The 16,133-nt window shown below is 36.6% G+C and overlaps 2 protein-coding genes across 2 annotated transcripts; one reads left to right on the plus strand and one right to left on the minus strand.

The window, feature by feature from the left end:
* Nucleotides 1-252: 252 nt before the first annotated feature.
* LOC134806688 (uncharacterized) lies at nt 253-6,883 on the plus strand. The gene is made up of 3 exons (XM_063780015.1): nt 253-511; nt 4,645-4,798; nt 6,716-6,883. The coding sequence occupies exons 1-3, from the start codon at nt 278-280 to the stop codon at nt 6,877-6,879; spliced, it is 552 nt and encodes a 183-aa protein (XP_063636085.1). The 5' UTR covers nt 253-277; the 3' UTR covers nt 6,880-6,883.
* Nucleotides 6,884-7,685: 802 nt separating this feature from the next.
* Nucleotides 7,686-9,064, minus strand: LOC134806862 (uncharacterized). Its single transcript, XM_063780267.1, has one exon. It carries the CDS (start codon nt 8,788-8,790, stop codon nt 7,765-7,767), a length of 1,026 nt encoding a protein of 341 aa, XP_063636337.1. The 5' UTR covers nt 8,791-9,064; the 3' UTR covers nt 7,686-7,764.
* Nucleotides 9,065-16,133: the final 7,069 nt, after the last annotated feature.

The raw sequence follows: 16,133 nt of genomic DNA on the forward strand, positions 1-16,133 counted from the left end.
TCATTATTACCTATTTTGTTTGAAATATTGTGGATAATGATATAAAATTAACTTAAATTAAGCGATGTTATCTGAGACATAATGGAGCTACTGTAATGTGAATTGTTAATGATATAATAATGTAATCTTAATATTGCTAATAGCTAATTTTGTTTCGACTTCGGCATATATAATTTCTATGAAATAAGGCCCATGACATAACAATAACCTTCAATATTCATTTGTGACTACTAGAGTCACGACTCATGTATATTTTTCCAACTGAATTAGCCTAACTATGGTATTTATAACGAGAACTAGATGTAACCAATTATCTGAATGTCTGTCATATGATATCTTGGACGAAAAGTTCATAAAACTCTGTCACCCGTACCGTGTTGTCCAAAAAATACTTGGATCATGTCGTCTGGACATCAAAGACCGGTTTGTCACCCCGCCAACATTGCTACAAAAGTTCTATACTACGAGTATCATCTGCATTACTATGACTATTATTATTTCTACTAAAAATGTACTACAAACATATTCATAAACATATGTACGGGATGTGGCATGTCGACGCGAGACTCTTGCCCAACTTATCCAATATCATCTCTCCACCTTCTTAGTCATTCTTCTGCAATTTGCTTTCCTGTAAATACTTATAGTAAGTTTGTTTTCCACCAACTTGCGTGTACGCCGTATAGTATACTTAATATAGGTAGCAGTAGCGGCGCGTGGAATTTTTCGCTAGACAACTCGGAGCAAAAAAAAACACCTACATGAAACACCTACATTATGTACTTATTTTTTCATGATAAGCGAAGGTAAAGTAAAGCGCTAGGTGTGTCCTTGAGTTCGTTCTTTTGCAGTTAGTGTATAACCACCTTTGCCATACTTGTCATCACTGACGTCACATAAACAGTGTATGTCGTGTATGACAAAAGCGGATTCCTACTCCTAAATTCCTAACAATCCTAACTAATAAGTTTTTTGCAAAAATTTCATTTTTGGTACAAGCTTTTATCGCTGACTATACTTTTCTTACGACAGACAACTAATACTCATCGAGACAATTCTAAAAACCCCTAACACAATTAGGTTGCGTTGTTTCATCACAGAGTTCTTATGGCGACCTCCTGTCTCCATCATCAGATCAGTTCGACAGTATGATATTATTGTATTGTCAGCAGAACTACATACAGCTGTCAATTTTCATGACGCTACGATCCTTGGAAGATGTTTAAATTAGTTACCTTAGATTCCATTACATTAGTTACATACAGATCGACCTAATAAAAGCTTGTTAAAAACAAGGACTGACCTTGAAACACCTGCACGAACAATACGCAACACTAATAACACTCAAAAATTCACTGCTTTAGTCTTTATATATAAATATATGCACACAACTAAGTAAAATCTCATTAAAACCTATAAAACTCTAATAAAAACAACAATAACAACAAATCTTGGCAATAACCGGAACGGAAGTGTTGTCATAATATTATTCCATTTTCACCCACGACCTACGGACTTCCAAAACCTATTACTACAAATTTATAAACAGTACTTTCTTCGAAGAAACCCTCGTTATCAAATTACCTTAACTAAACTTGCGACTCCATAATATTCTTAGATTTTGTAATAAAATTTCTTTTTTTAAAGGTTTTTTGAAAATTTGGTATTAATAATAGCAAAATACATAAAAAATTTACCCATTAATTCAATTCAATGTTTTGGTACGGCAACATTAACCACACGAGCGGCAAACGCGACTCGATTCAAAATTGTGAAACATTACACTCCAATATAAATCTTACCTATTTGTATTTAAGGTTTAAATTCAAATGAAGCATGGTGTACAGCACTCACGCCACTCGCGGACTTTGACTGTGTGCGTGCATTTTTCCAATATAAACCTTATCATATTACGTTTAAGGTTTTTATTTAAATGAATAACTCGATACAAAACCGTGTTATTTTGATGCGTAAATACGCGGACTTTCTTTAGCGAACTTTATGAGCGTGTGCGTGAGTTTTCGTATGTGTGTGGTGGCTCATGAATGAATACTAAAGCTTAAACTTAGTCGCCCGCGCGCCCGCTATGATTAGTTGAAATTTAATCAATAGTGAAGCTTTAGTAAATCGTGTTATCGATTACAAGGTAATACGGAGTGTTTTTGTTATGGATATATATGTAGCAATAAATTTTAGGCAAGCCGGTGGGAATCGGGTTGTATGAAGCCGCCGCTACTGATAGGTAGGTACCCGTTTAGGGACATATGCATAATATGCATATGTCTAAGTGTCGGAAAGGCTAGGTGTCATGTACATCGTAAATTATTCCGAATGTAATGATGGCCTGACGACGGAAGGTCCAGATATAACAATTACCCTTTTGTCTATAAGTCTGGATGTTATGGTGTCCTAATGTGAGAATGTCAAGGTATCACAATGTCCAAAATGTAATAAAATCCACATGTAAAATTATGTTAAATAGAGTCTGTTCGGAACACAGACCAACTCTAGTAATGGTGTCAAAATGTACAGATGTCATATTTCCCGTATTGCAGGAATTCCCATAGTTTCAAAAGCTTAGGGTTAAGGCAACATTAACAGAACTAATTGGCAATAAAATGGATAATTTCGATTCGCATACAAAAACACACGAGAAGTTTCTGAAATTTTACCATGTGGAAGTTTTGAAATTTTGGAAATTTTCTGACAGCACACCTACCTACAGTAGGCGTAATAGATCAACGTAATAACTTAATAACTATATTTTCTCATGAATATAAAACGCAATTACTTTTATAGGTTGTTAATAGCGTTATTTCTTTGCCGATGTAAGTACCTAACTAATGGAACTTTAAGTCATTAACTATCAGACATTTTAGTTTAAATGGCACTATCATAAAGACGCATCATAGTGAAATAAATACTAATACGAATTCTTTTAATATGTCTGCATCAGTCAATAATATAAATAGGTTCACAACAGGAGATGTACCCGGAAAGGATATTTTGAATAAGGGTTTTATTAAAGTATTTGCGCCATTTCGTATTGTCCAGATAATATTAGGATCGTGTCGAGTGAACATACGCGACCAAGTAGTGACCGCTCCAACTGTCGTTCAAAAGATCTACACAATCGCCTTGGTTATTGCATCGACTTTTCTTGGCAGATCCTTGATCGTTACCTATTCAAAAAGATTTATTACCGGACTCCAATTGACCTACATATATCTTATAGGTTTATCTAGCCTACATTTCACGTTCTCTCTAAGCGTACTTCATTGTCGATTTATAAACAACCAGGGAAATGTGGAATTGTACCAAAAAATGCAGAATGTCGATCGAATTATGAAAATAAATTGGTCAAATGATATGAGTCATTACAAGCAGAACCTCACATCTGTATTATCGTTGTTGTCGGTCTTTAGTGTAATGATCTGCGTCACTATCTACCTGACCTACGGACTTATCGGAGTTCATGAGATACTTGGCAACAACTGGGCTCTCGTTTCTTTCGTTTTCGAAATGGGTTGCTGCTCTAGTCACATTAAATTTTTCATTGATCGAATGAATCGTGTTAATTCTATTATTTCCAACCATTTGAATTCGGAGCGAGGAGGAAGGACATTACTTGTACAGTCCATTAATCTACGCAATACGCGTCAGGATTTAGAATCGAGCGCGACAGACATATATTTAAACGAGATTTTTTCTACATTTAATTCCTTTCAAAATCAATATCGGTTTCAGGTACCTGAGACTTGTTTTGTTATCAATAAAACTACATAATTATTGGTTGAGGTCCATAAAATAATATACGTGTGTATTTTTTAGATTTATTTATTTTGCCAGTTATTTGTTGCATATATGGTGGTTTCTTTTCGATATACAATTATTACACTGCAGAGCAATATTCCTCTGGTATGTATTCCAAGATTCCAATAGAGTTCCTCTAGGCTAATACTGCACCGAAAGTCTAAAGGGGCCCACAGATTACCAGTCCGCCGGACGATATCGGCCTGTCAGTTAAATGCAAAATTTGACAGCTCCGAATAACTGACAGGCTGGTATCGTCCGGCGAACTGGTAATCTGTGTGTGGGCCCCTTAACTGCGAAACTTTTTGACGTCTATGGTGGTGCTTACTAAAAAAATATTAATATAGCTGGTCATGCAAATCTTGTCAGTAAAAAAGGCGCGAAATTCAAATTTTCTATGGGACGATATCCCTTCGCGCCTACATTTTTCAAATTTGCCGCCTTTTTCTACTGACAAGATCTGCTTGACCAAGTATAAATGTGTTTTCTTCCTTCTTACTCACAAAAGCCTATCAACTTCCATTAGATAGGTATATATGTATTAAGGATTATATTTTGTGCTCCACATTCTCGTTACCAAGTCGGTGCAGTTAGTTTATACGGACTCTACTCATTAATAAAATACTTTAATTAAGGAAAGCATGCAAAGGCCGATTTATGGTATTTTCGATTTTAATTTCCATAGAGTCAAATTTATGCAAATAATCCTACGATTCCTACTTACTTAAAATCTCTTTTTCAGAATTTTTGAAAAACTTATCTAACATAAATTGGGCTAGGCGCATTTGGTATCAACTACTACATCGATTAAATCCATTAAAAAAATTCCAGAGAGCTTTGATATTGGACTTTTTGATCATGGCCACGATGACTGCTTTGAACATCTGTTTGCTTCTCTTGCTCAGCATTCGCAGCGAAATGTTTCTACGTGAAGTGGACAAAACAAAAAAGCTGTCGAACACTATTCTGTCTCGTTACTTAGACGGTGAATATGGTTGAGTCCAGGAGAAACAGGATGACAATGAATTTTCTCCTTTATTATTGTTTTTTGGGTTGTACATATTACCACGCAATTTTTGAGGAAAGCACTATCGAGGTTGTACGTGTATAGCTGAAATACGAATTACCTATTTTCTGAATAGATATCATAAGTAGGTACTTAGTAATTAATAATTTCGAATATTAGGAAAAAAAATATTGTTATCGTTTTCCCCCTGGAATTTTGGCGGCAGGTCGCACATGTAAGTTGCTGAGGCCTGAGGGACAAATGAAATAAACCATTGCTTTCCAGATGATCACCTTTTCCAGATGCTTAAAGCCAACGACGGTTCTTAAATAGGCATTAATCCACTATAATTTTGTCGGGGATTTCTGTGAAGATTTGTTAGACAATTTTCACAAAAGCATATTTTCCGAGTAGCGAATTTTCACATCGCATTTTATCACGATCGCAAATTTCATTAATCGACTTTTTTAATGCAGCGATTTTTCATGTAGCGTTTTTCAATGCTCGTATATTTTACCAGTTGATCATTATATCACAAGCAAATATTTCCAGTATCTATCTACCTAGGCTTTTCCCCCCAAAGTGTACTATTTTCACGAACGTCACACTAAACTAAATCAATTATTATTATTATTTATTAGAGATAAATCACAATTACATAATATTTTGATCCAAAAGCATCGTTAAACCAGAATGGTTTGTCTCGATACTCCATTCCGCAGTACTTAAATACTTAAATATACAATAGACACTTAAAACACATCTATCATCAATAGGTAAGTTAGGTTCGTTAGGTAGCTTCAGATGCGCGAAGGGCAAACCGCCCAGAAATAGGAGCCCCGCGTAGCGGGGCTCCGTCTAGTTAAGTTGTAAAGGAAATATTTTTTGAAAAGAAAGTTTCGTACGTTAGACTCTTTACTAATACTTAAAATTCAGTATGGCAATTAAAGTTTCGAAAAAAAAGGTACTAGAAATATTTGCTTGTCATATAATGATCAACTGGTAAAATATACGAGCATTGAAAAACGCTACATGAAAAATCGCTGCATTAAAAAAGACGATTAATGAAATTTACGATCGTGATAAAATGCGATGTGAAAATTCGCTACTCTGATAATATGCTTTTGTGAAAATTGTCTAACAAATCTTTGTGAAAACTTCTTTAGCGGCGCTGTGCGCTTTTTGTGATGGGGAAAAAATGTTAAACTCGCGACAGGTCACGTGACCGACAGATTCGACAGATTGAAAATTCGTAAGACGGACACGTGACCTGATCGAAAAACTGTTACAATGTCATTGAGTATTCACTTCTGATGCCGGCACTCCCGGAGTGCAACCCGTTGTTTTTTTTAATTTTTTGAATTACCTATTTAGATTATTCTATACCTATTTTAACCAATACATTTGAGCTTGTACAAGCAGAAAGACTCTTTTTAAGAAATATGTACGTAAATTTAAACATGTTTGGAACAGGTTTGGAATGAGATTTCGATGGTATTAAAGATTTTAGGAGTTTACAAAACGATCTCTTGATCCGGCCGACTATTAATACCCTAGCCCTAATCCCGTACGGATATATATGATGGTCGTATTTGTTTCCACTTTACGTGGCATCGAGATAATGACTAAAATAAAATTTAAAAAGTCGGCAATAAAATTAAGAATAAATCTTAATAAATAACTTATGTACGTCATACACTAGGCGGATTAAAGTTAAGCCAATAAGTAAAAACTCAGTCGGGATAAAAAAAATATGAAAGGTTGTCTGAAGAGATTGTTTAGCGATAGGTACGACCGCCTGTTGTCTGGCTCTACCTTTTATCAATTGTTTTGTTTCTAAATCTGTTTCTTTTTGGTGTGTAATAAACAGTATATTTACCTATGTAATTCTTCCAGGGCCATTGCGACAGAAAGCTAAGAAAATGCTGAAAATAATAGAACGTGACACTCCCCGCTTCTGCGTATACAATATGTGGTACATGGACGCACGCCTCTTGCTCAACATATTCGCCATTATAACAAATGCTTTTGTCATTATCCTACAATTTTCATTTACGTGAAGTACATAAACTGTATTTACTCTTACATACCTACAAACATTAAATTTTTCACTGTATGTATGTATATCTATAAATATATTATATAAAGTATCGCTTAATGTGCTACGTTTTCTTTTATAAGGTACCAAACATAAAACTAAACCTGATTTTTTGACTTTCGCTCGATAGAAAAAAATCACGTAGGGCGAAATTACATGGAGAAATTATGAATGAATTCATTGATAAATTTGCCATGCATTTTTGCGGCTGATGGTACCATAGCCAACACTGTTAATTGTACATCGGTGTACTTTATTCCTTTTGTAATAAGGTCCACCGATGTGTAGTTAGGAGTGTTGCTTTTTGTACATGTCTAAATTAAAAGTATTAAAACGCACCTTAGAAAGTATGTCACAATTTTCGCTTGCTTAACATATGAAAATTGCTTCTAAAAATGCGCTATTTTATTTTTGATCGGTCTTACAAAGTTACAAAAAAACTTAAAATTCCAAAACATGATATCCGCAATCCTGGGCACGCAACGCACATCAGCCATCTGGGTCACGCTTACGCTCAGTGAGAGAAGAACTTGAAACCACGGGGCCTGAAGGTATGGAAGTGGGTGTTAAGCCGTGGAGCGCCCTAGCCCTAGTATCACATTGGGTCGTAGCGACTCGGCATCAGACGTGTGTTTCCACAGATCAATATGGGCCAAATTGCTTTGCATCAATTTGTTGTAAGGTGGACGTCCGACGCGACGGGTATTAATCATATCATAATATCTATAATGTTTATCTAATTTTAATTTAGTAATATAAATCAAGTAATTGTATTTAAAGTATGTATTTAAAATGTTACAAACATATATGTAGTATGATAATACGACCGTATTGAATGATTCATGTATTAATCTTCGGTGGTGGCGGGCTGTTCTCCGGACGGGTAAACTATATTTCTTAACATTATTAAATCATCCGGATTTAAATCGATACACATCGTGCCTACAATGTCCTCCACACCAAGGATACCATCATTGCTCATATCGACTTCTTTTATTAGACTATCCAAGTATTTTTGTGGAAATTTATGACCTTGTGTTGCAAGTACTTCTTTTAACTCTTCTCTACTAATTTCCCCAGTGTTACCCCTATCGAAAACCTTTAAAGCACATCGCAATTCTTCTTCGATAACAATATTCCGTTGCCTAAGAGTTACAATTTTAACGAACTGATCAAAGTTAATGTGACCTTCAGGATGAGGAGGTCTAACGCAGAATTCTATAAGCTCCTGGAGCTGTTCAGGAGTTACGGGCAAAAGAATGAGGCATTTTAACATGTAGATGAGTTCTTTTTCAGTTATAAAATTGTCGAGATCGGAATAAGCAGGTGTGTGGTCTTGATAAAGCGCCCATAGTTGTTCCACTTCGGCCAACTGGTCAGGCCGCAACTCAAACTTAGGCTTCAGTGCTTCTTGCGAATCGGTTAGGTTGTACGGTGCTGCCGGGTCGGGTGGAGGTTCCTCCACATATTGTTCTTCTTCCTCTACTTGAGGCTCTTCGGGTTTTTCTTCTTCAGTTCGTTCGGCTTCGATATTTTCTAAGTCCGGAACTTCTTCGCCGGTTAATTCTTCCCCTTCTCCTAATGGCTTATCCTTTTCTTCGCCTTCGACATGCTCGCCCTCGACATGCTCGCCCTCGGCATGCTCGCCCTCGACCTGCTCGCCCTCGACCTGCTCGCCCTCGACTTGCTCTCCCTCGACCTGTTCGCCCTCGGCGTGTTCACCCTCAACATGCTCTCCTTCTCCTTGTTCACCCTCGACTTGTTCTCCTTCCCCGTGTTCTCCTTCTACGTGCTCACCTTCAACCGCTTCCTTGACTGCCTCTTTACCTTCAGCTACTTTTGAATCTTCTATTCCCGTTTCCGGATTTTCCATTGTATAAGAAATTGTACCACTTAAAATTTAGCAATTTTTTCTTTATTTTAAATTAAAATCATACCATGAATTTATCACCGCATTTTGGTTTAGAGAATTGTAACCTTAATGTTGTTATCAAATTGTCAGTAATTTTATCATATAAATTTAGGCTTTCCAACGATATGGAGTCGAGAAGATCAATGATCCCATAGAATATGCTTTCACGGACTTTGCCAAACATTAGCGTAAAATAAATAAACATAAATAATACGGAAATCGACAAGCTAGTGCCGCGTCAATGGGCGTAATGTCATAATGACTTAACTGTTTTTAAGGTCGATCGAGCTTTTGTCAGCCTTTTTCAATATCAATAAGTTCCAACTCTCTTCTAGAACTTGAAAATGAAGTGAAGGTATATTTGCTGTAAAATGATAAATTATTGAGTTATAAACACGTTATATGTAAAGCTATTTAAAAAAGTGGGGCATCTATATTGGTATTACCCTAAGGTGAGAAGGGGTAAGAGGTAAGAGAAACATCGGTGCAAAAAAAAATCTTAGAGTTTCTCACTTTTTCTCTCGCTCCGAGCAAAATAATCTACCTATAGGCCTATAGGTATTTCCTTGTATATCGTAAAATGGGGTGAGTAGGGTTCGCGGGGAGAGTTGGGTTATGAATGGGGAGAGATGGTATGAAAGGGGGGCGAGATGGGATTTTAAGGCTACTGCTACAAAAATAATGTATTCCAATTTAAAATGGCGCTATATAGTAATACTCATAATAAGAAAAATCGATCCAACAATCTTCCAAAATCACCTGTAACGTTAGCGTTTCAACGCTCCCTGAGTGATCAATTTTGTCATAAAGGATACTAAGAATAATCTTAAAAGCGAAATAAATTATAAAAGGTAAAACTAAAATATAAGTGCCTAACTAAACAAATAATTCTACTGTAATATTATTGCTCATGTAGCAATGTAGGCGCTTATCCATCGCGAAACACGTATGTGACGTATGTATCGTCATCGCGGGGCGCGAGGGGAGTTCATGCATATGGCTCGTTCATTTGAACTTCCGCGGCGGCGCGATGTGTTCGCTCCATCTTAAATTGTAACGGTCTCAAGCAAGACTCCAAAAATGTGCCGTCGGAAAATTAATAATTTGCAATAGAAACTATCGTTTTCTAAATTTATTTTGTGCGTGAGTGTTTTCCCCCGCTCGGGTGAGTGTTGCAAAATTATATTTTATAGCTACTATAATTGTATCATTAGATAGTTATTTCTTCCTAATAAGGTGTGTGTTTAGCTTAATTGTAGTTAAGATCCTTTTATTACGCTTCGCCGCAGTAATTCTGTACAATTGGTTTCCTTTGTTCCTTGTAACATAACGAATTTCTACCCTCTTGCCTAAAAAGTGGAATCATGATTTGCAATTTCCAAGTAAATGTGTAGGTTAAATACAACTAGAGTAAAACTTAATTGCCAATGCTTAACATAATTGTTTTTCAATATAAATTCCACATCTACATGTTTTGAATTTAATAATTTTTACTGCATAAGTACTTACTCCATAGTACTGAGCCGATTTTGTATACTTCTACCACATCACTGATCACTATTTAATGCTTTGAGCTTGCCTTCCTTCTTTCTGCACTTTCATCTTGCGCTTTCTCTTCACGCGGCAAAATGTTGCAGGCAGTAACGCAAAATCGGACATTTTACTAAATGTCCAATAATGATAAATTCCAGGGGTCCTACCACCTACGCCTCCAACACTGGCTCCGGAGTCCACCTGCTGCCCTGCTGACCCGTGAAGACCTCAAGGCTGTGACGTCACCACCACTTACATGCGCAACCACCATAGCACCAAGCGCACAGCAGGGGAGTGGCACTCGTTCATGAGTTTGTGCAAGTGAATACGGGCTCGCTTTAAATTGTCTAAGGAACCACCTCTGAGATCTATAAATTTAATCTACCCTCAAACAGGGACCGTATAACCGGTTTTATTAAATACCTGTATAAAAACTACCAAACGAATACCGGTTAAAATGTTAAACCTGTATTTGAATTAGAGGTATTGCTGTCATTCCGTTTTTGTCTTTATCGCTATTTGTACACTATTTGACATAATCAAATACCGGTATTCATTAATACCTCAATAAGAACAGGTATTCAGAATACCGGTAATGGTCTTTGTATTTAATACCGGTATTCACTGCACGTGATCAAAGAGTAACGACCAACAACTTAGCGGTTGTAAAACAAATAATTATTACAAGAGGTTAAAGTTGTTGTTAAGTCCTCATGCTAATATTGATCGCTGTGCAAGCGAAAGATTTCATAATTTAACCACGAGCGTAGCAAGTGGTCCGAAAACTGTAAAATTGAGCGTTGCGACCGTTTCAAGGCACGAGGTTAAAGGATGACTCACGTTAGACCGGGCCGTGTCCGGGCCGGCGCTCCCGGCGCATCGTTTTCTATGAAAAGCATCACGTGATCGCCTGTCATGTCATAGAAAAGTAAGCTCCGGAAGCTCCGGCCCGGACACGGCTCGGTCTAACGTGAGTCATCCTTTAAACAAACTTTGCTACCGAGTGAAACGACACGCAAGGAAAATACTAACCAAGAAACATTACGAATTAAATCCAAATGAATGAATGAATTAATGAAAATAATTAATCTTAGAAAACATTTCCATATGAAATATGAGCGCCGCGCCGGCGCGCCGCCGTCGCCGCCAAAATTTTCGTGCCGCCGCCGCCGACGCTGTGCTATCGGCGTGGCATCGGCGTGACCTTGTTAGATATTAGAGTCTGTCTAAGCCAGTGGTTCCTAACCTTTACAGTCCGGTCACCCCTATGACTAACTAGGGAATCTGATTTACCCCTCCTCCCAATGGTAATAAAAAATAAAATGTGTACGTTTGTTGTATTGTTATATTAGGTTAGCTTATTACCCCCGTAAAATACCAGTTTTACCCCCACGGGGGTAATTACCCCCAGGTTAGGAACCACTGGTCTAAGCTAATTCTGCACCAATTAGAACAGAACAAAGTGAGGGAGTGTTATTAAAATATAAACGTCATATTTTCATAGAAATTTGACATTAACGATGACATTTCCATGACGTTGGCGTTGCAAATGCTGTGCATATTAGATTGATCGGGAATTTATTATGTTTATATAAGGTGCTAACAAATTAGCTACCGATATTTTAAGAGATGGTACTTCATATAAAAACAATTAATTTTAAATAGAAATCAAGAAAACTTTTCATATCATATTTTAGTTTTATTTACCGAACAAAAAATAAATTAAAATTATATCTAAAAATAATCATTATGTGCATTTAACCATAGAGAAAAAAATACATAGAGTGCTCACTCCATACATCAGTTTTGGTACCAAAAATACTATTATTTTCGTAGACAACATCGGCGGCGGCGTCCGATGATTATTTCACCGGCGGCGGCGGCGTGATCGGCGTGAAATCGGCGTAGCAAAATTTTTGATACTGCATGAGAACGTGGCTGTGTAATAGAAACTCTACATTAAATCCTTCTGAGTATTTACTACGCTATCCAAAACATATTACGCGTTTTCTAAATTATTGCCGTAATTAAATTACCATCATGTCATTTGGCAACCATTTCTTACCAACCTAACGGTTACCAACGGTATGTTTAAATATTACTTGATATAAAAAAGACACTTTAAAACGCTACATTTTAGGCAGTATAAAAACTTTGTAATACAAATAAAACACAAAAAGATTTCTTTATAAGTTAGGTCGTACTTAATAAAAAAAACTATATTGACTTTTCCCAGCCACTGTCGTGTTGTTTGTCCTACCTATGATTTGTTATGAAATAATGATGAAATACTTTACATTTGTCTGAACTGAAGTTCATTAGAAATGAATTCGTGCGAGGCCAACGGCTGAGCTGCAATGCAGCTAAGATCGGACAAGGACCAATGACCAAGCGTTTTAAAAAGCGAGGCCGAAAGTTGAGTTCCAAACAGGGCCAAAGATTGAGCTGCGAGAGAGCAAAGCTTTGAAATTTGAACAGTGGTTTGCATTTATCATTGATATTTTAGGATTATATGGACCTTTTGAATGCCTATAACCTATTCTGAGTAGCGCCGTTAATGATCTAAACTCGGTTAAATATCTATTATCTGATTCTGATAGTAGTAGTATCTAACAAGGTCACGCCGATGCCACGCCAATAGCGCAGCGTCGGCGGCGGCGGCGCGAAAATTTTGTCGGCGGCGGCGGCGCGCCAGCGCGGCGCTCATATCTAATAGATATTATCTTTCTCTTTTTTTTTCTTGATACTTTCTCTTGTCTATGCTGAAGCTAAACAAGTGGCAGTAGTTAACGATTCGGTGGCGAGCCAATAAATAAATAAAAAATGCAATGAAAGCAATGCAATAAATAAGAAATAGGTGATATGGAGCCTAACCTACTACGTCTATTCCAGAACATATCCTCAACAATTGAATGTAAAGGTATGGGCACCGCACACAACAACAAAATCATGTAATGACAGCGAGATTTTGAAATTAATATTCTTTTTAGGGTTCCGTATTTCGTACCGATATCAAGTTGAACCGCCAACTGCAATAAGTTTCTTGAAGGTTTTTTTATAGGCTTTTAATATCGTACGCTTAAGTCACATTCACTCATTCATTAATTCATACTATTTTTGCGATTAGTACTCTGTGCGAGCAGTGTGTGTAATCATTCACCTCGAACCTCGACTCTCCAAGCGATACGTACATATAATAACTATTTTATTTGACTATAGCTACTAGACGTGCGCGCCGGTAGAAAAAAATCGGGCGGCGGCGCGCCACGAAAAAATCCACGGCGGCGGCGTAACGCCGGCGGCGTGGGATTTTCAACTTTTCAATATACGTATAATGAAAAACCAAGATTAACTCTAAATCAACAAGGGAAAAATCTCAAAAAAAAACCGGGCAAGTGCGAGTCGGACTCGCGCACGAAGGGTTCCGTACCATAATGCAAAAAAAAAAAACAAAAAAAAAGCAAAAAAAAAATCGGTCACCCATCCAAATACTGACCACTCCCGACGTTGCTTAACTTTGGTCAAAAATCACGTTTGTTGTATGGGAGCCCCATTTAAATCTTTATTTTATTCTGTTTTTAGTATTTGTTGTTATAGCGGCAACAGAAATACATCATCTGTGAAAATTTCAACTGTCTAGCTATCACGGTTCGTGAGATACAGCCTGGTGACAGACGGACGGACGGACAGCGAAGTCTTAGTAATAGGGTCCCGTTTTACCCTTTGGGTACGGAACCCTAAAAACTGTGTTACATTGTTTTTTGGTTTATTGTAGAAAAATCATGAAAAAAAAATCTAATTATAATGTTGAAAAAAACATATGTCAAGTATGTTGGACGTTGCTATGATCGGTGTAAAAAAATATATCGGCGTAATAAAAAGACGTCCAGTATTTTGGACACGCCGAGTATAATAGAGTGCCTACTGTACCTATATGCATAAGGGTTTTTTAGTCCAATACATGTTTTTTTAAATAAATATAGAATAATTGCATTTTTTAATTAGAAATACACTTACTGATAATGTCAACTTATGTAATGAATTTAAGTAAGTTTAAGTAAGTAAAACCGTAAAAATAGTAAAAAGTAAAAATTTTCGTAACACATTTCTCAAATGAAATCGGGTCTGTCTCTTGATGAAAACAAATCCACACACACACACACACCACATCCACAGGAAAAAAAATCCATAAAAATATATTTTTTAATCTATTTGGTTAATTACGTTGTATTACCGCAAGTAATGACTTTTTAGAACGTTTTGAAACACCTAACATCCCTCTATTTAATTTATTTACCACAAAAACTACCAGAAAATTTAATAATTTTACTCTTCGCATACTTGGCAACGTCCAACTAGGGCTTGCAAATATTCGAAACTTTCAGGTATTCGAATATTCGACTTTATCTGACGACATATTCGAATATTCGAATAATTATTCGAATATTATAAAAAATAAGAAAAAAAACGAGAAATCGGTTTATTCAAAAGCTTATTTCACATATTGCTAAAACTAATGATATTTTGCAGAAATCCACTTAATTGACTAGATTTTATCATCCTACTATGAGATGCCCACATTTATAAAAACAAGTAAAACGCCAAAATAAGACGTATTCAATATTTCTAGATAAAACTTTTATTATAAATGCGCCGTTGAGTGAAATAATATAACTTTAATCATCTAAACCAAACCTAGGTAAGTATGTAAGAATTTTTTTTTAGTAGGTAATTATTTTCTGATTTAAATTAACTTGTAGTCACTCAGAGGCCTTAATTAATGGTCGGCTTAATTATATAATATTGTAATATTTAAGGGAAAAAGTTAGTTGACTACTGGATTATTTGTCAGCTAAAGGTGCATAGTTAGATTACCTAGTTGGGCACTTGGGCAGGTTTGGTATGATCAAATTTGAGAATTGCGATAAGTGCGGGCAAGGTTTAGTCTTAATAAACAGAATGACCCTTTAACTTAAAACTTGTGCACCGTAAAAATAACATACTTTTTGATTTCGTTTTCTTTCAAATTGAGTTAGGTTTCACTGTATTCACGAAGTCTATCGAGAGGAATACAGTAAAAATATTATTTCCTTCGTATTTGGGTACCTACCATTACTCATTCACTGTAAATACCCGGAAAACACACAGAAACTGTAACTGCAGCGGATTAAATAGATTTTTTATAGTAATAAAAAATATTCGAATATTCGAAACCTGAGCGGCCGAATATTCGAATATCAAAACAGGCCGAATATTCGACAAATTCGAATATTCGAATTGCAAGCCCTACGTCCAACATATTGGACTTAGCAAAAGTGCCGTGTAATCGACAACGGGCAAAATACTGGACATTACACTTTTTAGGGTTCCGTACCCAAAAGGTAAAACGGGACCCTATTACTAAGACTTCGCTGTCCGTCCGTCCGTCCGTCTGTCCGTCCGTCCGTCCGTCTGTCATCAGGCTGTATCTCACGAACCGTGATAGCTAGACAGTTGAAATTTTCACAGATGATGTATTTCTGTTGCCGCTATAACAACAAATACTAAAAACAGAATAAAATAAAGATTTAAATGGGGCTCCCATACAACAAACGTGATTTTTGACCAAAGTTAAGCAACGTCGGGCGTGGTCAGTACTTGGATGGGTGACCGTTTTTTTTTTGCATTTTTTCCGTTTTTTTTTTCATTATGATACGGAACCCTTCGTGCGCGAGTCCGACTCGCACTTGCCCGGTTTTTTACACTTGTTTTTACCCATAAACACAAAACAT

The sequence above is a fragment of the Cydia splendana genome, chromosome 3 (genome assembly GCF_910591565.1).
Source record: "Cydia splendana chromosome 3, ilCydSple1.2, whole genome shotgun sequence".
NCBI lineage: Eukaryota > Metazoa > Arthropoda > Insecta > Lepidoptera > Tortricidae > Cydia > Cydia splendana.